Genomic DNA, 22,568 nt, shown 5'->3' on the forward strand with positions numbered 1-22,568 from the left:
AGACAGGAACAGTCTGAACAGAATTCATTCATTCATTCATTCACTCTCTGACGTGTTTCTGCATTCTCTGTTCCTTTCCAACCTCCAAGTAGTGTTTGCGAACAGCGGCAAACCGCGCCCCCGGCACCAGTGATGTCAGGCCGCAGCTTGGGGCTCGTTCGAGATCCGCTCGCGAACCCCGCCCACTGCACGCGCCATCTCTCGCGTCCAATGGCGGTCCGGCGAGCGGCGAGCGGCGTCACTTCCAGTAAGGAGTGAGGCTGCTGTCGCGCGCATCGCCGGTGGAGGGTTACTAGGCTGCAGTTCTGAGCAGGATTAGAAACACTCGCAGTAACCCGGCATTTTATGCGGGCTTCTATAAACAGCCGGCGGCGCATGACAGCGATTTAAAAGCAGGTAAGTGACAAAATTTCCGAGCTGTCGCTGGGGTGCGAGTGGATGGCGTTTGCGGGCACCGGGCAGCATCCTCGCCTTTGGGCGACAACGGCCCTCGCCACTTCCCCTAGCCCGTGTTTGCCGTTACCTGTTCTGGCCGCTACGCTTTCCTACATGCCGCCTCACGGGTCCACATAATGGCTCCCGCACCTGCCTTCCTTGCCTTGGTCTGACATGTTAATGCCGGATACCTGCAGACAGTGATCCGGCTGCTTCTGTGTCGATGTCACTGCCTTTTATGGAACGCGGCTCCGCTTGGTGGTCCCGTATACCGCACGCCAGTGCCCCTGCAGTGGTCGCCCGGCTTGTTTCCTCCATGAAGCTGCACATGAGGGTGTCTATCCAGGAGATGAGCGCACTATGGACCGATGTGCGGATGTTGCCCGATACTGTGTTGTCCCTATGCGTTTATGAGCAACATAAACGTATGGGACTTGATAAATATTCTTTAAAGCCGTCTGCTGTACTTATTTACGAAATAAAAAATGAAAATGAGAGAGAGTTGATGGGGAGATGCTTTTACGGTTCACAATAAGACGGATCATTTCTTACGTTAGGTTCGTGATAATCTCATACGGGATGCGAGGTTTGTGTGCGTGAAATGTACATATTGGGCATCATCAGGGTGAGCACACACACTGTGCCACCACTCTCTGTTTGCTGCAGCTGCCTCTCCAGCCACACTCTGACCACATGGAGTAGGGATCCTGCTTCACTTTGCCCCATCGTTGGCAGAGGTTTTCCAGCTGCATGGATGCTCTTTTAATGTGGGTGCGTCAGCCCTGTTTCCTTAAGCAATTCACCTTCTGGTGGGTCATCAAGCTGCCCCCCCACCTCGCTCCTTCTAATTTTAGCCAATCTCGGATGTCTGGTGCCGGTGGGAGGGTGGTGGGGCTGCTGGAGGGAGCTACTTCGCCAGGATGCTTCCTTAAATGCAGGAATGTGGGAAAAGGAGTCGTCCCCTCGGACTGCGCAATCCACTTCAGCATCGCTGGGACATCTTCTTCCCTGGCACTCGACCCCAGTGCTGCACAAACATCTTAAAATAGGCCCTGGGACGAGGGGGGATCCAGGCCTGCACTCCAGCTGCTGCTGCCGCTGCTGAAAACAGAGCACTTATTATGGCATTAATGAACAGTAACATGAAGGAACCGGATCAGCTGTTTCAGCGTCAGGCCTGCAGTTCTTGTTTGCGTCTCCCTGACAACTATGGGGGGGATGGGAGGGGGGGCAGCTGAAAGAAAGTTTGTATTAGCATCCCGGAGTGCTGCAGAGGAGAGACTGCAGCAGCGGGCACGAGCTGCAGCCTAGAGGCCAAGTGTGTCTCAGATTTGCCTTGAGGGAATGTACCCCCCCCCTCCAATTGCCATTATTAGACTGTACCTTCAGTTTGAGAAGTGACACCTAGGGTCAGATTCACCATCGACCTCTACGCTGTCGGCGCTGGGCCAGGCTTGGGTCAGCAGCGGCTTCCCCAGGGTGGTGGTATATGCTGGCAGACATAAGCGTTCATTGGTTGATTATTGAGAAGGTACTGCAGTGAGGTGTTACTGGTAACCTGCACCTACTGATGCTCCAATGAGGGCCGGCCTGAGTGGTCACATGGTCTGTCAGGCATTAGTGCTGGGGGAGTGACACATCTCAGTCTGACATACTATTGGCTCCCTTGCTTCTTCTGCAGATTAGAGACCTCAACTCTATCATGGAAGTATGTGGTGAGGAAATCAGCCCCCCCTTCCCCACAGTGACCACACCGTCAGTCCTGTCCCTTAACATGGAGATGCGTATTGCCATCTGCGTGGGGGGTCGGCGTGTGAGTGGTCCTGACCACTTCTGCCACCGTCCCTTGTTCCTTATACAGAGCAACAATTAGTCACCTGCGGTGGCCCTTGGAGGGGGAGGGGAGGTCACCGTATCTTCAAAAATAATAAATCGCTCTTAAGTCACCAGGTGTGACACCGTCCCTGATTCCTCCAGCCCTCAAGCACCCTGACACCTGGCCATCAGGGAAGATTTGGCACCAGAAGCCCTGTGTGCATTAGGCCAGAGTGTGTCTCTCTCACATGGCCAGATTATCGGCGCAGATTAATCCTCGTTAATGTGTGCGCGCTTGACCCATTTGCCCCATCCTTTTTGGCATCTGCTTGCCAAACAGCAGAATTACTGCTTTATTTACGTATCATCAGTATTTGTCTGATTTACTCATTTTACCACCTTGCATCCTAAGCAACTTGTTTAGGATTCTTTGTGGATGTGTGCTCCCCTGACTCCACTGCTGTGGCAAAGTTCTCCGGCCCCTTGCAATCCTGACCCTTATGGATGGACCTTCTCTATGTGACATTTCATCAGGGTCTCTGTTTGTGCTTAACTGCTGCTGACCTTTGCACCTGAGTGGTGATTTAGGGTGTGGCTCTGTGGTGTGCTGGCTGCTGTAAAGGGGGATGTTATAGTAGCATCATGTAGCTGTTTGCCTTTGCTTTGTATCCTTGTGACGGATGACATGCTTTCGCATTGTCCTGCAGGGCAGTGTGCTGTGGCTTCAGAACGAAGCAGCAGGTTAGAAGGTACAAGAGCACTTACCAGCTCTGAAAGGTGGGACCTTTCTCGTGTGAAAGTCTCCACGAAAATCTAGCTATTTAAATGGGTACATTAAATGACGTTTTATTCTTGGGTAGCTTGGTCATAAATACCTAAAATAAAATCTAATTTCTCTTGTGCAGTGAGGTCACAGGTTTCTGCAGAGGACTGTCTCATGGGAACACCCCCTCCTCCCCAGTGTCCCGAGCAGTGCGGAGCTCAGCTGGTCCAGGCAATGTGCCTGCGCCTGCTGTGGGTTCCAGTTTGAGTAGTAATATCACCTTGGGCAAGGCCCTTAGCCCCATCTGTCCAAGTCCTGCTGCATGCTGGCTGCACTGTGCTTTGGCCCTAAAACGTGCTTCTCCTGTAGATATACATTAATGAGCCGGTTATATTAATACCCATATTGGGTATCCAAGTGCCGTCTTGCCCAGTGCATTGGGTGGGTGAGGGTCTGGCATGGCATTAGGAGCTGGGCAGATGCCCCAGGGTGCATTGCATCGCATCTCTTTGTGACAAATTGTATCTGCTTCTCTTCTCTTCCTGTACATTTGGTGTGTTGTTTTGCTGTCCCTTTGCGTGCCTTGTGGCCTTCCTGAACAGCTGAATTCACAGCATGCAGTCGCACTCACCCTCTGACCCTTATAACAAGCTGCTTCTTTTATCTTCCAGGACTGAAGAGTCCTATTTGAAGTGCCCCTTCTGTAAGAAGCTGCCAGCAGGGGGCGCCTACCCCTGACACCACACCCCACAAAAGGAATAAAGGACTTGGGTTTTTTTCCGTCTCAGCTAAGGGTAACAGAGACGAGAATGAAGCTGAAGGAGGACATTAACCCCCTGCTGCTGCAGGTCTTCCGCTCTGTCGTGTGGGTCTACTCCGTCATCACCTTCTTGCCCTGGTACCTGCTGTCAGGCACAGGAGCTAAGCAGGAGCGCGCCCGGCGCATCCGGGCACTGCCTGTGAGCGGGCATCCGGGCGGTCCGTACCGTGCGCCAGGCAGCCTGCAGCACCTGGTCACTGGACTGCACCCCGGCCGCGACACACTGGACACAGTGTTCGAGCACGCCATGCAGCGCTTCCCCAACCGAGACCTCCTAGGCACCCGGGACGTCCTCAGCGAGGAGGACGAGCTACAGCCTAACGGCAAGGTCTTCAAGAAGGTGAGCACCTTCATGATAGTGATTGTGAAGTCGGGCTGCACGATTCTGAAAAACATGTGAATCGTGTTTTTTTTTTTTTTGCTTGGAATTGCGATCAGGATTCTCTGAAATGTTGTTTTTTTCTCAAATTTAAACATTTATTACACTCATTAAACTGTGAAACGAAACACAACAAAACCTGATTGTGCGAAACATGATGGATCCAGGACCAGCTTATCAACTTCTGACAACTGACAGGAAGCTCTCAATTGGCCATTCAATTAGGGTAACCAAAACGGCCATACCAACAGTGCCAGTGGGATATGTTTTCAGTACTTCTGTTCTCTGGGGAGGGACTTGAAACGCTTTCTTTGTTGATCGGTTATGCAAATAGCCTGCCTTTGAAACACAATACAACCGCCGTCTTGTAAACAGTTGCAAACTCAGAAAACAAAGATAAATGAGGTAAAAAAAAAAAAAATGATAAAAATACTAATAAATGCGTGGACCGATGAAGTGACCCAAGCTTTAACTGCAACCTGGTCAGAAGAGCTAGAGATCAGGATATCATAAAAAGTAATGAAGTATTTTGTATAAAATACTAGGACAGCAGAGTATCGGATAATTTCTAAGCATTGCAAAGTGATTTTGTTGTGATGAATATTGGGGTATTTATACAAAAAAAGGAGTTTGACATAAATTTTCCACGAACCCGTCAAGTGATTTAAACAGCAAAAATGAAAGTTATTATGAGCGTCTTAGAGATGCATGCAGCGCTCATGCAAAATCCTTAAACTGATTTTTAAACATATACTGGATAATCATGAAAAGGAATAATAATAATTAAAATTGCAAAACTTGCTAAATTTTTTTTTTTTCCTGTCACAGTAAAAATGTTTTAACGAAACCTAAACTCACTGCGCCTTAATGTCCATACAGGATTGAAGGTAAGAAAAGCCTGATCTTAATTCAGCTTCCTAGATGATGTGAGAATTGTGTGTGCATAACATGTGATGTTGGAATTAATTTCGCACATTGTTCAGCTCTACAATACACTACAACCATTTTCTTTCAAAATACTCTGCGTCATGTTGTGATGTCATTTGGCGCCGGTACCAGTTTATACGCCTGTGGGAAACCAACATCTTCAAGTACTTTTGGTATTTTCTTGGAGTAGCAAAAGTAGGGTACCTGGTGCATTGGAAAAGCACTTTTTAAAGAGAATGCAGAATTACGGGATGCTTGAGACTCTGGGGAAAAGTAGGAGAGCTTGTTTTGATCTATCGGATGCAGAAGAACCGTGGTAATTTAGAAATGAGGTGTGAATGGAAATTGCTTTTTTTGTTTTTTTGCTTTAACTATTAATAGTGCAGCCCTATAATGAGGGATGTGACAATCAAGATCCCTTTATCGGAATTTTAAATGACTGAATGCTGCTTGGGTTTCTGCTGTCTCATGCACTTTATCATCCCAAAACAGTAATTAATGATGGAGGTAATTAAGGTAGGAGGAGCCAGTGAGCCGCAGGTGGAGGTGTGAGTGTCTTGGGTTCGAGGCCTCAGTGCGGCCAGATGTGAGAGAGAGGGCAGTACAGTTGGGTGTAATGTTCACTGTAGCCGGTGAGAACCAGAAAATACAGTAAGCAGAAAATATTATATGAGTTTAGTTAGAGCGTAAGAGCCAAGTGACTTTTTTCTTCACGTTATAGCCAGTAGGCACAGCTTCAAATTGACCCTTAAACCACATTTGTAAAGTAAGCCATTGCAGTAATAAAAATTGATAATTAATATGTAATTTGTTGCGGCCTGATTTAACCTAGAGGTATTAAATGAGTAACCCTTGCTATTTGTTGCAGTAACACTGATTGTGGGCTAGAGGGCAGTGTCTCCCAGCTTATCGTGAATGTGAGCTGGAGTAAAATGCTATGGGTGACGAACACAGTAAAAAATGCAGTAAGGCCCTGTGAAAGCCGGCCGCACACAGCATGCTCTGTACATGCATGCTGGTGTTAACGGCAGTGGCTGAGCCTTTCTCCTCTCCCCTCCTCCTCATGGAAATTCTGTTTTTAATGGGGTTATGGATTTGAGTCTTGTTTGGTCTCCCTGTATTTGTGTTTATTTCTCCTGGCTTCTTCCCTGCCCTTCAGGGCCATTAAGACACTGGGTGACGTTTCTTTGCTACCTTACCCCACGTTCTCTCGTCCCCTGCAGGTGATCCTGGGTGACTACATATGGCTGTCCTTTACAGAGGTTTTTGAGGCCGCAGCCCAATTCGGCAGAGGCCTGACGGCACTTGGCCAGAAGCCCCAGAAAAACATTGCCATCTTCTGCGAAACACGGGCAGAATGGTTCATTGCCGCACAAGCCTGCTTCATGCACAACTTCCCTTGTAAGTCCAGCTCTGACCCTGATGCTTCAAGTTGGAGACCCTGTAGTTTGTGTGGGATATTGAGGGCTGTAGATCATAGAGACAGTTTCTTTCACTCTGGCTCTGAGTGTCCCAGGATAAACTGCTGAATTTCTTTTCCAGTTTTATTTGGACAGTATTTACTGAAAGAATTTTTTCAAAACAGCCCCTTTCCCGGGGCTCTGGGCAGCCATGTGACATCACAGCATCTAGCCAATCACAGACGATGGCGACGGGGAGACGGGGCTGTCGTACACTGTCGGCACGTGGCATCCTTTGGCATGGCTCAGCATGGCCTGGTTACTGCGGCGCTGTTCACACTTGCAGTGTCCACGAGGACGACATCTCATAGATGATGAGGACCCCCCCCCAGGATCCAGCCTGTTGTCCCACGTCCCTCGTATTGTAGATGGGGTGGGGGTTTGGGGGGTGCTTGGGGTGCTCTCATTCTCCTACCATCTGTGAATGGGCAGAGTGACCGTGGGTGTGTTAGTTAGGAAGATCACATGACAGTAGGATACCCAGGGGAAATCGAATAGAAACGGGGTCGGCGTGTCCTGGCCGCATGCCCGCCGTCCTGCTCTTATGTAAGTGTCCTGCTCATCACCCTTTCTCGTCATTTCCTCCACTTCTTTGGTATGCTTAGTATTTCTCATCCTTATCCCCCCGCTACTGAGATGTCAGCGCTCTCCCGTCCCCCCCCCCCGCCCTCCAGGCTACATGCTAGGGTTTGCAGGGGGTCCATCGCTGCTGTTGGGCACCCCCCGACCTGAGATGCTTATCGCGGCGGCAGGATGCACCCTCTCTGGCTGGTGATCTCAGGTGCTCGAAGCTGCCTTTAGGCTGCTTCTCGAGGGAGGTGAATCAGACAGCGCCCCCTGCTGGCAGGGAAGAAAATGTTTGTAGGAGCCTGCTGTTGTTTTGAATGATTCTGGGCTCAGTGTAACTTTATGGGCGTCTGGGGCAGTTAAAACGGTGGCTTAGCTTAAGGCTGAGGTGTCATGCTTTCACCCCCCATACCCCATCAACAGAGTCACTTTGCTGGGGGTGACATCACCTCTCTGACTGTCTGGGGCATGAAAAGTGTTTAGGTGAATTGCTGTCATGTGGTTTGAGCTGGTGCCGGTCCAGCCAAGGGGTCCCAGGATGGTTCATAGTTGCTGACCACCAAAGACAGGATAGTTGATGAATAGAGGCGTGTTGAGCCCCCGTCAGACGGTTTGTCCGTGTCTCTGTCCTGTGGACATGCGCCGGGCCGTGCTGTGTTTACTCCCCACACGCTGGCCATGGGGTTGTGATCCCATCCTAAAGGGACCTATTAGAACAGGATGTGACTGGGGGACTCGCTGCACATGGAAAAGGGCAGCCTGTTTGCCTGGGGTCCCAAGCGGCTTCTGCCGCGTCTGTCAGAGTTCAGCTTTCAGATGCCCCAGCCCCCCACTCACATCCTGGCAAATGCATGTTTATGGTCAGTCAGTCTGCTGAGACTCGCTCCATGATTTTCTGTATGCCATGTTATATCTCACACGAATGCTTAACTTAGACCCAGAAATGTTGCATTCAGTTTTCCAGCAGTGCCATTCTGGTCTTCCAGCATTATCCCTACCTTTGCCCCATATCGGTACGTTCTCCAAGGTAATGGCAGCCCGCGTGTGGTTGCCATGATCCAGTCTGACTGGAAGTATTTAATTTCCTGTCCTTATCAGAATGACACACAATAGCAGTAATCAGGCTTTAAGGGGCGGGAGAGTCCGTGGGAATGAACGATTTGACCTCCCCTCACACCTCGAACCCGGGACAGCTGGGGCTCGGAGTTGCAGACCTTCGTGGTGATTTGCACATATCCCATCATTGTTAGCAAAACAGAGCTGACTTTGTCTACAAATCATTTTTTCTATTTTAACCCCCCCCTTTACTAAAAGCAGACTTTGGTTAGAGGGTGGAAAAGGAAGCTGCTGTTCCTTTAAGATCGAGTTGAGGACAATGAGAAGGGGGTACATTTTCTGAGGATGAACCTCACAGTCACTCCCCTGTCTCCATTGCAGCGTTTGCTCATGATGGGAGTTCTGGTTGAGACAGTGCATTACCATCCAAACGGCCTCCTGGCAGAGAGGGGTCGCTCTGTGACAATGGCAGTAACAGAGCTGATCGACATTCTCTGGACTCTGCTGCACCCCAAATGCTGTCAGACAGTTCCTGTAGTAGCTGTGTCCTTGTCCAGGCTGATACTCAGTGATGTATGCTTGCTTCAGTTTGCGGGTCTGCTTGGCCAACACCCATCTGGGCTCAGCCCATGTTCTCTAACCAAGCACAGACACTGACGTAAACTTCTAGACCACAAAATGTCATGCCATCTTTAATTTACCCTGGGTGAGCTCGCCGGTGAAGATTGTTAGTACTATTGCTCATGTGTTTGTTAATATGGCTATTTAACTGAAACCCTTTACATTTCAACTCATGCACCCCAATCAATCATTTCTACTTTTGTCACCTCACATTTCATTTGGAGAGAGTGCAAAGCCTGGTTCTTTGTCTTGTTTTGCAGTCTGCAGTATGCCTTTTGGGGCTTATACCAGGTCCAGTGCTCAGAATGATATTGCTTGTTCTCTGTGCACAGTGGTCACCTTGTATTCCACCCTGGGGGGTCCAGCCATCGCTCATGGGCTCAACGAGACGGAGGTCACCCACATTATCACCAGCAGAGATCTGCTTCAAGCTCGACTCACGGTAGGTCTGAGACCCTGGGCTATACAAGCGAAGGCTGTAAGAGCTCATGGGAGAAAGGCCAAAGAAACTCTTGCCATAGTGTCCCAAATGAGCTGCACCCTGGGTCCACATCCTGCTGAGTGTCTCCCTGGTCTCCAGCAAGAAGTTTAGCCTGACTGGAACCTCTCCTCCTCCAGGCCATCCTGCCAGACGTTCCCAGACTCGAGCAGATCATTGTCGTGGACAGCAAGCCCAGCGCCTGGCCCCGCCTTCCAGAGGGTGTACGCGTTCACAGCATGGCGTCTGTGCAGGAGCTGGGAGCCAGACCCGAGAACAGTGAGGACAGCTGTCTGCATTTTGTGGTGATGACGTGTGTGTGTGTGTGTGTGTGTGTGTGTGTGTGTGTGCGTGCGTGCACATGCATGTGCCTGTCTGCGCACATGCACATATCCCGTGTGTTTGCATGTCTTTGTCTGTATGAGTGTTTGTGCATATGTATGTATGTATTTGTGTTCGTGTCTGTCCGTCAGTCTGTCTGTCCTCCCACCTTAAGCCAGTGAGATAAGATTGCTCCATGATGAATGGCAGGGCTGAACATCTGCACTCCATCAGGGGGCTGGTTCTACACTAACTCTGTCTGACAACCAAGTGAGACATTTCATGAGCTTTAGACACGCTTTGCCTCCACAAATCTCGAAGGCCTCTTTTTTCCTAAAGCTAATGAGGCAGAGTGGTTTGAGGTTTTTCTGTGCTCGGGGGTGGGGGAGGCCCTCGTCGGGTCATGTGAACAAGGATGCGGCAGAGAGCGCGGGACACATCTGTGTCAGATTAGCCTCTCCTCCCCGACCCCCCCGGCTGTTCTGAGAATGCTCTCGCGGCCGGTTCCTCATCTTCACCTCCAGGCCCGGCTGCATGGCCCGGTGCTCCCAGCTGTGCGTGGTGCTGCTGCAAGGACATCGACTGGACCTTGTTTAAAAAAAGCCATTGCCAAACGTTCACATGACATCCCATGCCGGCCCAGCGTGCTGATACATCTTGGCCGTGCCGCCCGTCGCCGTTCTCGTGGAAGTCCTCCGGGTCTTTAAGTGTTCTGTTTTGGTAATGCTCTTGGGCTGTTCCTTCTTAGAAGTGTTTATTTTGCATGATTGAGTTATTTACAAGAAACATCAAATTTCCCACAGGAGTGTCTTTTGCTGGTGATGAGAGTATTGGACTTGACGACAGTCTTCTGTACAGTGAAGGGGGATTCTTAGAGCTTAGCCCCCGCAACAGAGGCACTTCAGCACGTGTGTGATGGTACCATCCATGACCACAGTGAAAATGGTTGTAAAAATTTAGAGAGTGTGTGTGTGTGTGTGTGTGTGTGTGTGTGTGTGTGTGTGTGTGTGTGTGTGTGTGTGTGTGTGTGTGTGTGTGTGTGTGTGTGTGCGCGCGCGTGCCACTCAAAATAAGGGTAAGAGTCAAAACAGAATGACCCTTGCGTGCCTGAATGTAATGGTTATCTTCAGATAAGATTAAGGTATTGGATTTTTGAAGCGGTAGTTATGAAACTTACCTATTTAAATTAAAAGCCTTTTAGCTACCTTACCTTTAAGAAGAAGCACTCCCTGTATCTGTGTGTAATCAGCCCCTCCCCCTCCCCCTTCCCCCCCCCCCCCCCCCCCCTACACAGGGGTCAAAGTGCCCAGCCGGCCAGGGCCCTCAGACATCGCCGTCATCATGTACACCAGCGGATCCACAGGCATCCCTAAAGGTGTGATGATCTCCCACAGCAACCTCATCGCCGGCATCACAGGCATGAGCGAGCGGATCCCCGAGCTCAGGTTGGACATTCTCTTACTCATAAAGGAAGCTCTTCCCATACTCCTGATAGGAAGCGGTGCCCGCTTAGTACTTACACACACCGGTCCTTTTAATAATATTACACCAACTCTACTAGCTGAATCCACCTGTAGCATTTGCCATTTTATACCAGAGGGAGGCAGATTAATGGTATAGCAGCAGCAGTCCCAGAGGGTTTACCGCATTCTGGCATTGTTCACATCTGTCTGTAACTTCACTGAGGGTTTGAAGCTTCACAGCAGCGTCAGGCTTATTTACATTCAAATCCTGGCTTGGGGGAGGATGGGGGGCTGCTCGTCTCTGCCGGGGATCACGTAAAACAGAGCAAAGTTCTGGTCTGCATCACGTCGCTCAGGGTGTTTACATCCAGGCTGTATGTCCCTGACTGTACCGCCGCCCGCGTCATCTCCCAGCCTGCCTCTTGGAAAGCCCCTCGGGGGGGTGTCGGGGGGTGTGTAGCAGCCCTTTCCCCAAACCTTGGGACTTTACTTTCCCATTTTTTCCTCTCTTTTCCCTCCATTGGATTTTTTTTCCTGTTCTTTGTTTTCAGAAGAATATGCACATTGTCCCTGGTATAAGCAGACAGTTGTCCCTGTCTCTGTTTATAATTAAATCTCAGCCCCCCCTGCTTTTTCTTCTGGCAGTGAGAAAGATACCTATATCGGCTACCTGCCCCTGGCCCATGTGCTGGAGCTGAGCGCCGAGCTGGTCTGCATGTCGCACGGCTGTCGCGTTGGCTACTCCTCCCCGCAGACGCTTGCCGATCAGGTGAGGAAGCGCAGGCCTGTTTGACAGACCCCAGTCTGTCTGCTTACGTTATTTTACATGCTTTCAGTTTCCTTGTTTCTTTTAGGCTAAAGGCCAAAGTACACACCCCCTTCTAGGCATCAGCCTATCCAGCAGACAGCTACCCCCCTGCCAGCATCAGGCTACCTCTGTGCCTGGCACTATGGCCTTGTTCACATGTAGTATTATTATGCATCCTGGGTGATCTGATCACAAGTGGTCAGCACCCAAAACGGACCGAGGATGCATTGAGATCCAATCGCTCAAACCACATTCGGAGGTGGTCTGGGACACATATGGCCACATTCTTATAGCAATGTGAACATGAGTGTGTCCCAGGCCGCACTGACGGACCACCTACTCAACTGATGTCCTCATGTGGGCATAAGTATGTAGAAACTCATTAGCTGCTCGAAAGGTATTTCTCGTATGATTTATGTCAGAACGTAAGTCAGTGCAGCATGGACTACTGTGTAGTAAACTGCACTGTGAATAACCGCATCTTTTTCCTACAACACCAGAAAATAAGTTTGAATCTGCTGGAATGCTGGTTTAATATCGGACTGTCGCGGCCCATTAGCATGGAAACATTGGTCCGCATCATTAATATTCCGTGCAAACTCAGGAAAAATAAGTTGTGTAAGTGATTTATTAAAGATGTTTTGGAATTTGCACAGATTGTGCTTAATGCGAGCTTTGATGAAGCTTCCTTACTTATGTAAAAGCTGCTCCACAATTTATTGGTGAACCGTGTGGGTAAAAATTAAATGAACATAAAATGAAATTGTGTAGGGAAGAGTTTGTGTTCATTAGCCTAGATAATGGATATGCCAACAGAAACAAATAATGACAGAGTAATTGATTAGATTGTTTTATATTGAGGTGTCTGTTGGCTTAAACTCTCGGTAAAGAAATTCAGTCCCACTCCGGCCCTGACTACTTTGCTCCTTTTACTTCACTTGCTCCAAGTCAGACATAATTCAGCGTATCAGACAAACCAATGAGAGCTTCACTGGATATGATTAAAAGCTGAAATATTATCACATGGCAACCAGCATAATGCATTACAGACTGAACCCTTTGCCCTTGAATAGAAAAGTATTGACCCACGTACTGAAAGACCTTTTTAACACGTTCGTTTGTATCATACTGACATGGTATAAAAATGCATGGCAACAATGTAAAAAGTTGAACTTCATTCTGAAATATAGTTTGAATTATTTAAGAAATCACATTTGCATTATGTGAAATGATATTTTATCATAATGACTGTCAAATGAAAATCACGTTATTACGAAATACAATTTAAGATTTTACGTAGATAAACGTTAAGAAATACACCCTTTAAGGTATTATTTAAAAATAAAAGGGCACATTAATTATTGAAATCTTTCTTTCTTTATAGATGTATTTATTTCATTTTGAGTATTATGACGTTCATTATAAACATTTCAACCCTGGAATGCAGCAATAGCTTTGATTTCTTCTCCTCCTTTTAATGTTCAGCAGATTCTGCATACGAAAGTGATTTACGTGTTTGTTTAAATAAGTTGTGAGAAAGTGAGATCCGATTACAAACAGTCGGTCAGGACCAATGTGGAGACGCATGTTAATGAACAAGGCCTCTGTCTTAGGTCCACACGATGACAGTGTACAGAGAATCAGCAGTGAACTGGACATGCAGTAACTTCAGTCTCTGATTGCTAACACACTTAAACATCACCGCACCCCTCCTAGCTGCATTGAGTTGCTGTGATGAGTCCTTATCAAGCACGGCTTTGCGTTTTTTGGCTGGGTTTTGTTCAGTTCTTCGAAATCAGATAGGGTTGGAGGATCTGTATCAGGCACAGCTTTGTGATTCTCAGTTCAGGCCTTTAGAATCACATCAGTGGGCCTGTATCAGGCCTGGCTTTGCGATTCTCGATTCAGGCTTTCAGAGTCGGGTTGGCAGGTTTGTATCAGGCACGGCTTTGAGATACTCAGTTGGACTTGGTTCCCACAGCGCCGACCTCGCACAGCCTGCTCTCTTTGATATCTTCCACTTGCCGGCTTACGTTGTCAAGGATGACACACACAAGCACCAGGGCGCACAGCTGTCTTGTTCCCGCCGGACCAGCAGACCACAGAGGTTGTGGGGGAGCCAGGGGGAGGGGAGACCAGGAGACCAGTTAACTGCGGACTAACTGCATCATGGAGTATATGAGTCACTTCTCTGCCGTCTGCGTGTGTTGACCTCTCTTTGTTTCTCAACAGTCGACGAAAATCAAGAGAGGCAGTAAAGGCGACACGAGCGTTCTGCAGCCCACACTGATGGTCGCCGTCCCGGTGAGACGACAACAATGCCTCACGTGATGCCCTCACCTCATTGGTGGCTGAAAAGATGATGTCATGAAAACCAGAGTCCCCCCACCCCTCTATAAACAGAACATGTGAAAGCTCTTTGTCTGAAACAGCAGAAAATTCTGTATTTTAAAACTAAAAAGAAGCCAGCCCTGATGGCATTAGTACCACTCAGCTTCATGTGCCGCAGGTCAGAAGACGCGCAGTGTTCCCCGCAGACTCCCCATCGATAACAGAAGCGGCATTGCATAAACAGTACCGCAGCTTCCTGCCAAAATGCTCCCCCCCCACCATCTTTCATAGCATTAAATTGCATCTGTGCTGGAAAAGCAGGAACAGCAAGGAGCACGGTGCCCTGATTGACATGGGTTGTGCACAAGGTCGTGACCCCTTTTTCTCACCTCCACGATTTTATTTATAAAAATCATCAGTAATAATGAAAGATGTATAAGGGCCAAATGTGCCAAAGTCATGTTCCTTTTAAACGTCATTTTTGATGGAAAAGCCTGATCTGTACATTTTGTTCTTGTTATCAAGCTGTTGCCGGGCTCCAGAGTCCAGGGGGTGACATGTATCAGTGAAGGGAATAAATATGTAATGGAAACATGAAGATATGGGTGGGTGGGGGGGCTCCTTTTGTTTCCTGTTGAGGCGGGAGCAGGAGCAAATTGTGAAGTCCTCCATTTGACATTCGGCTGTGGGATACCACACATGCCTTCATCCAGCTGCCGCTCTTCTGGTGTGATTCACATGAAACCTTCATCTTAATTATCCACAGCTGGGTACATGCCAATCCGCCTTTCCAGAACAGGTCCCTCATCTCCCACTTCATCGTTCTTCTCCCCCAACCCCCACCCACCCCCCACAGGAGATCATGGACCGCATCTACAAGAACGTGATGACCAAGGTGGAGGAGATGAGTGGGATTCAGCGCTCACTCTTCATTCTGGCCTACAACTACAAGATGGAGCAGATCTCCAAGGGATATAGCACGCCTCTGTGCGATAGGTACAGCCTCAGTGAGTGTATGCACACGTGAGGATGAATGTGTCATCTCAGCAGCTTCAGGCATACCAGTGTGTATTCACACTAGCCAAACATGGCCAACACAAGCCTTTTACCATGGGCCCAAACAGACACGGTGAACATAACCTTATAGCATAGTGCTTTGCTGAAGTCCCCACATTATAAACTTGTTTCTAACCTCGTCTTTCCTCCTCTACCCTGATTTATGACGGACACAGGTTGGTCTTCAGGAAGGTGCGCTCCCTCTTGGGAGGGAAGGTCCGGATTCTGCTCTCGGGTGGTGCCCCACTGTCCCCAGCCACCCAGCGCTTCATGAACATCTGCTTCTGCTGCCACGTGGGCCAGGGCTACGGGCTGACGGAGACCTGCGGCGCCGGCACCATCAGCGACGGTGAGTGGGTCAGCAGGGCCCGGCTGACCTCCTTTCACATGGGTCCTGGTAACTTGAGGGAACTTCATGATGTACAAAGGCTGGGAGATTGACCAGGTTACTGTTGAGAGGGCGGGGAGTCTGGATCCCTGAAAGGTTTACTGGTGGAATTATGAGGCTACAACTTCCATTCCTTCTTTTTTCTTTTAATAGTGTGGGACTACAGTACCGGACGAGTCGGTGCTCCACTGATTTGCTCCGAAATCACTCTGAAGGACTGGGATGAGGGTGAGGGAAACGGAGACACAGCCAGCCCCCTGGTTGTAGGCGTAACCCTAACGTTTACAGAACGTCTGCTACAAATGTTATCATCTCCAGCTCAGAGGGTTCTTGGAGGTCCTGGGTGGGGAAGCAAGCTTGGTGTCCTTTTAAGGAAGTACGCAGATCATGTAATGATGACCTTGTCTTGGTTGCTTCCATTTCGATTAGGTCCAGAAGATGGTTTACCTTAGCTCCTCATTATGGACGGGGCCTTCAGAACTTCAGAGAAGCCCAGTTCTGGCATAATATCTTGTATGCTTTTTACATTGGTATACGCACTGTCCTACCCTAAAAGTTCCATCGTCTCACGATATCCAGCTGTTAGCCCATCTAAATATTTACTAGCCCTGCTGACATGTCTGAGGTCTGAAGTGCCTTTAATTTGGCATTGAATGCCTACCCTTATCTTCTGTGAACATTTTGCGTAGGAAGTGTGGTCCAGTCTATTCTTAAAGAGCTTGGAGGAATTTGGGAGGAGCTAAAATGTCGTCAGAAGGAACAGGTTTATGCTCTGGCCAACATTCTCCTGTTTCACAATGAACTCATCTTTATTAGCAAATGAACAAATAGTTTTTTTTTTTTTTTTTTTTTTTTTTTTTTTTTTTAAAACCTTCTCCATATCAGCCGGGTACCACAGCACAAACAAGCCCAATCCCAGAGGGGAGATCCTGATTGGCGGTCCCAATGTAACAATGGGCTATTACAAGAGTGATTCCAAGAACCAGGAGGACTTCTTTGTGGATGAGAATGGGCAGCGGTGGTTCTGCACCGGCGACATTGGCGAGCTCCACCCTGATGGCTGCCTGAAGATCATTGGTGAGCACACTTCCAGGTTCCCGTTCCTCCCTTGCATCGTCATTCTTTATGTACATTCCTGTCTTCAAATGACCATTTTGCACATGTACAGTTTAAATTCAAGATTGAGTTAATAGACGTGCAGTTATTTGTTCAGTCACAAACAACTGATTATATATGATCTCTTTAACTTTGAAGCCTGCCCTAAATCCTTCGGTCCCTCTCCACAGATCGAAAGAAGGACTTGGTGAAGCTACAGGCTGGGGAGTATGTTTCTCTGGGCAAGGTGGAGGCCGTGCTGAAGAACTGTCCCTTGATAGACAACATATGTGCTTATGCCAACAGGTGGGACCTTGTATCTCAGTTCATTCTCATGCAGGTCCCGTCTTTCCGTCTCTCGTGCATTAGCTTGGTCCACTTCCCCAGATCTTCGTCATTCCCTTCCTAAGTAACAAATTGTCACTGGAAAATGAAAAGTCATTTGATGGTTTATGATGCAGTGTCACTATGCCTGGGCTAGTCAAATCAGAGCTACAGGTTCCTTGGGGGGGGTGTTTACAGTTATTTCCCCCCACAGTTTTCACTGGAAAACTTTCCCCCTTCTCTCTCTCTAGTGACCAGACTTATGTAATTGGCTTTGTGGTGCCCAATCAGAAGCAGTTGATATCCCTGGCAGAAGAGAAGGGCATTGTGGGATCCTGGGAGGAGATTTGCAACAGCTCTGAGATGGAGAAGGAGGTGCTGTGGGTGATGATGGAGGCCGCGGCTGTAGGTGAGATGGAGGCAGGGAGAAAGACAGCTGTTCGATGCTCGATTTGAAAATGCCATTAGCCTTAGCTAAGGACTGTCAGCATTGGATAAGGAACTGGGCAAAAGCAGTCAAGATGATCAGAAATGTGCTCAAGATCACAGACTGATCAGAATTCAAAATCAATAGATTCTAGCTGTGTGGGAGAACATATTGCTCTTTATGTAATCATTCACTCAACTCTAAAGTCTTGCCCAGAGACTTGTGTTGGTTACTCCATTAATAATCTGTAAGTTTCACGGATAATCCAACAACGGAAGCTTGAAATACATGTCATCAGGTCCATCCTATTCTTGAGTTGTTGATGAGCTTGTTGATGAGCCCCCCCCCCCCCCCCAGGCAAGCTGGAGAGGTTTGAGATTCCCCAGAAGATTCGTCTCAGCTCTGAGCCCTGGACTCCTGAGACAGGCCTAGTCACAGACGCCTTCAAGTTGAAGCGCAAGGAGCTGAAGACTCATTACCAGGAAGACATCGAGCGGATGTATGGTGGGAAGTAGAGGGGGGACACGTCTCCCTCCTCTCTCTCTCTCTCTCTCCGCTACGACCACATCCCATCAGATGGGCCAATACTTGAATTTACTCTGTACATGCAAGACCAAACAGCAGGACATGGCATCTTCAGTGGGACGGCAGCAGAGATCCCCCGTAAGAGTTTGTGAGACTTGGCAGACTTGAAGAAGGGGCATGTTCATGAGAGGCGGTCTGGGGCAGCATAACCTTTCAGCCCTCATGGTGGAAACCAGAGTCCTCCACAGACGATGAGATGGGGTCAGATCAGCATCTCCAATACCAAGCAGGAGACCTCATTTATAGAGACACACACACACACACACGTATAATATTTCTTGTCTGAGGACCACATTTGACTAAATCAACATGAGGTCTATTTCTGCAGTTCTTCTCCTTGTTGTATTTGGTGTTTTTCATTTGAGAATTGTTCTATTCCTCTCCCATCGGATGTGTTTCTTGGAGTAATCCTCACAGGCTGAGAGTGCAGCATAGGTGACAGAATGTTCTGTGCATTTTTGTAATGTGTCCCTGCAGCAGTGATGAATAGTCTTGCTCTTATATAGATGAGTGGATTTTATCCTTCATTGTGTAGTTATGGACCTCTTCTCTCACAGTATTTTGAGCATGAGGCATGAAACAGAGAGATTGTTTGTTTTTTTTTAAACTAAGCAAAAGCCTTTTTCCAAGGACAGCATCACTGTACAAACAAAGGCAATGAGGGGTTGTTTTTTTGTTACTTTCAGCAATGTGACCTCAGGTGCGAAATAATTTCAGGGCTCCTGTATCATGAATTCAGGTTATTTGTCTGAGTGCTCGTTCTTCCATTGGGAGCCGGACCTCTGTTCATGGACCGTCTGAGACCTACCAGACACAAGAGTCCTGGTCGGATGACTGAGAGTCCTCAAAACCCCTTTTGCTCCTTTATGAATCGTCCCTTGAGGTATACAAAAAGGGCCACATATAAGCATCAATGCGAATGATTTGTTTTTACCCAGCTAAGCTACCTAAAGGCTCTTTCTCTTGTGTCGAATCCCCATGTTGTACAAAAACAGTCCTTTGCTTTTCTATGAGGTAGAGGAGGAGCTGTGAGTTCTTGTCCGTTTCTTAGAGACACCCATATTGTAGAAAAGGCTGCTCTGCAATTAGGCTCCATGTTTGAATCACATTATTACTGTTGACCATTATATTCGTATAATATATGTATTCCAGTAGGAAATACCAGAATGTGCAATATTAACCCTGTTTTTTTTTGGGGGGGGTGGTGGGCTGGGGGAGGTGTTTGAAGGCAGTGTAGCTTTGCATTAGCCACAGCACTGTCCCAAAATGTGCAAAACGACTGTTGTGTGCAGGATGATCTCTGTGGAGTGTCTGTGGTCGTCCTTATGACACTGTTGCATGTGGTTGAAGAATAGTTCAGGGCTGTATACACATTACATTTATAACGGCTGTTTTTGAGGGAAATATAAAATGAGCCAAATGAAACAGGCATTTCAAGCTAGTATTATGCATCTCCTCTACTGAACGTGCTAGGAAAAACATTTGAACATACTTTGAATTGTTTTTTTTTTCCAACTTGTACTGTGTATACATTGGGAGCAGTGATCAAACTCACTGACGATGCCAGATCTATACTATATATTTTAAAACTATTTAACCTTTGCTATATTGACCGGTCTTGGGCGTTTCTTTCATGTTGGGATGGGGAAACTGCCTTGTAACATATGTTATTGCAAGTGTATCCAACTTTATTTATTTGTAATTTGCCTTGAAATGACCAAACGAAAGTAAATAAAACTGTGGTTGATCGGTTTATAGGTTACTTTTGGCGAGTTGTTGCTTCAGCATTAGAGACGCCGAGGACGCGATTTAAATATCGCGTTTCTGCATTGTAACTGGTTAGCTGACAGTGACAGTTTGCTTGAGTGGCCGATCTGCACTGCGCCTCGTGGTTTAATTGTCTTGGGGATGTTCGCTTATTGGACTCCTGACGTCTTTATAGTGCAGGGTCTCGCGGGAACTTTATGAGCTCGTCACGGTTACGTGTTTGTCTGCAGCAGCTGATGAGAACATACGAATAACGGGGAATAGAACTTAGGCTGAGAAAAGTCTCAGTATTTCATTATACACATCTATCAGCGGCTATTCTCGCTTGTATGGTGTCCTGAACGAGCCCCCCACTCCCTCCCCCGCCAACAAAAATTGTGTGTCCATGCATGGGCGTCGCCGCCATTAAATCGTAAGGGGGACACGTCCCCCTCAATTTCATAATTATTTGTTTGGACACCCCCCCCCCACATTAAACATAAAATATTAGTTTTATGCCAGTGTGCACCCCACGTTCAAAATGCTTCTGATGCCCCTGTGTCCATGCCCTACCCCTGCCCTCCCACCATCCAGAAAGAACCATTCGACGCTAAGACACAACCATACAAATAAATAACGATAAAAGACTGGCTTTATATTATTTTTTAGCAATTTCGTACGAATCAGGGTAAAAAGTGCAACAATATGTCTGTGAAACTATAGGCCTATAGTTACAGTATTATGAATAAAAAGTGGTTTGTTTGGTAGCGTTTAGTAATGTGACTGATATTGCGAATTGCATTAGTATTGTACAAACTTAGAGGGGCGCTATTTAATACATTCCCTCTGACTTGGGGTCCAGCCCACCCCCGCCCCCCCTCCATCTCCAACTTCTGAGTGGTATCCTGCCTGGCTCACAAACTAGAATCTGGGCGCCAACTCTGCCAAGGTTAATTGGCCCACACGGTGGCATGATATAATTAACGTGACGGCTGCATATGTCGTCCATACCTAAATAAGCAGGTGCATAACTATATAGTTGAAGACACTTACAGTATTTTAATATACAAAATATAAATTCCGACCTGAACAAATCCTGTTTCAATTTCCGCGTATTGTTTATTAATATGGTAATATTAATAACGGTAATTATCACCAAAACACCAGTAACCACATCATAATTATTATTATTATTATTTTATTGTTATTATTTCTGTCATTAGTAATATAAATATTCTTGTATTAATATGACACTTGTAAGGTTTGGGAGAAGCCAGCGCTGAGTTTCCGGGCCGTGTTCCCCTTCTCCTGTCCTAAGAACTGCAGTTTTATAGCTCAAACTTTTCCGCGTCATCCGTGACAGCCCGCCGCCCCACAGCTACTTAAACGGACCCAGCTGCGGCTACGGCTCACACTGCAGCCTTTCAGCCAGCGAGCCAATCTCGAGTGTGGACCCGTCTGATCCTCAGCAAAGCCTCTTACCGGTAAGAATCCCGCCTTTTGTAACATTGATATTTTTTCTCAAAATCTTTAGAAACAACAATGTACACAAGACTTAGTTATTATCTTCCCAACTATGATACTTATTGCTTAATCTTGGATGAGATAAATAACTATCCCTGCAGGAGAGCATCCAAACTTTATTACGGCAAATGAATTTGTTGTAATATAACTTTGTTATATTTTTTCATGTTGGAAACAGAATGCTGACGATGGACATCGCGCTCAACAGCACCTCTCCGGGCCTCTCCGTGCCCCCCCAGCAAAGCGACAGATCCACCGCCAGCTCCCCCGGCAGAGGGAGCGGCAATGAGTATCTGTACATTTTAATAGTCATGTCTTTCTACGGGGTCTTTCTCTTTGGAATCATGCTGGGCTACGTGCGCTCCAAAAGGAGGGAGAAGAAGAAGTCCAACGTGTTCACCAGACTGCTGCACGAAGAGGAGCAGCGCGAATGGGGCGCCCTGCAGAAGAAACACAGCCTCACCCTGCCCACCATCTCAGGCCTGAGGTCTGTCCAGGTGTCGCTTCCTTTCAAGGGACACGGGTGCGACGGACGGCTCCCAGTCCCGCTGTCTTGCGCGCTGTGTACCATGGAGCAAAGTAGCGTCAGCTCCCTTTGCTCCTCCGCCGACGTGCACTTCGCCATCGAGGAGGAGTCCGACAGCCCAGAGGAGGTGGCCGAGGAGGTGGTGAAGACGGCGCCGCCCGGCAGCGAGGAAAACTTCAAAGCAGCTTCGTGATGGTGGAGGACGGTGAGCCGCTCCCAGAACCGCCGCTGTCTCTCGAGCATCAGAAACTGATCTGGAGCTGATGGGAATCGGATGCGGTCACGGGAGACGGGGAATCAGCCGAGTATGTCTGACTGCTGCGACGCGCCTGGAACCCACTTGAACTCTTATACTAGCCTTTTCTGGTGAAATAGATTTTTTTAGATGTGCACCAAGTTTTTTGTTTTTTCCCTGTAGGCTTATTAACACGCCTGTTTTCGTATTGTGTGTGTGTATAGAGTAAATTGAGAGGTTTTGTAAATATGTAAATTTTATTCATTTATTTATAAACATTCATTGAATTCACTTCCTCTATGTTTAATAAATCATCCAAAACTATGCCCCATGTGTTTTTATTTACCGGGTCTTGCGTTTGATCGAAGACCTTCCAGTAGGGGGCAGTCATGTACAGCTGTGCCTGTACAGTAAGAAC

General features: G+C 47.8%; 2 protein-coding genes across 3 annotated transcripts; both read left to right on the forward strand.

Annotated features, from left to right (window-relative positions):
- The first annotated feature begins 251 nt into the window (after window positions 1-251).
- On the forward strand, window positions 252-19,872 carry acsl3a (acyl-CoA synthetase long chain family member 3a). Of its 2 annotated transcripts, XM_048981689.1 has the most exons (15): window positions 252-396; window positions 3,685-4,173; window positions 6,363-6,540; window positions 9,176-9,285; window positions 9,462-9,600; window positions 10,937-11,087; window positions 11,751-11,874; window positions 14,146-14,217; window positions 15,101-15,240; window positions 15,477-15,649; window positions 15,842-15,916; window positions 16,574-16,765; window positions 16,975-17,089; window positions 17,359-17,516; window positions 17,892-19,872. In XM_048981689.1, the coding sequence occupies exons 2-15, from the start codon at window positions 3,823-3,825 to the stop codon at window positions 18,047-18,049; spliced, it is 2,136 nt and encodes a 711-aa protein (XP_048837646.1). In that variant the 5' UTR covers window positions 252-396; window positions 3,685-3,822; the 3' UTR covers window positions 18,050-19,872. The 2 variants fall into 2 exon arrangements, with proteins under 2 accessions (XP_048837646.1, XP_048837647.1); XM_048981690.1 differs by lacking the exon at window positions 17,892-19,872 and having other exon boundaries at window positions 17,399-17,516.
- A 1,215-nt stretch (window positions 19,873-21,087) lies between these two features.
- On the forward strand, window positions 21,088-22,474 carry kcne4 (potassium voltage-gated channel, Isk-related family, member 4). The gene is made up of 2 exons (XM_048981691.1): window positions 21,088-21,349; window positions 21,568-22,474. The coding sequence occupies exon 2, from the start codon at window positions 21,569-21,571 to the stop codon at window positions 22,106-22,108; it is 540 nt and encodes a 179-aa protein (XP_048837648.1). The 5' UTR covers window positions 21,088-21,349; window position 21,568; the 3' UTR covers window positions 22,109-22,474.
- The last annotated feature ends 94 nt before the right edge of the window (window positions 22,475-22,568 follow it).

Source organism: Brienomyrus brachyistius, chromosome 17 (genome assembly GCF_023856365.1).
Source record: "Brienomyrus brachyistius isolate T26 chromosome 17, BBRACH_0.4, whole genome shotgun sequence".
Taxonomy (NCBI): domain Eukaryota; kingdom Metazoa; phylum Chordata; class Actinopteri; order Osteoglossiformes; family Mormyridae; genus Brienomyrus; species Brienomyrus brachyistius.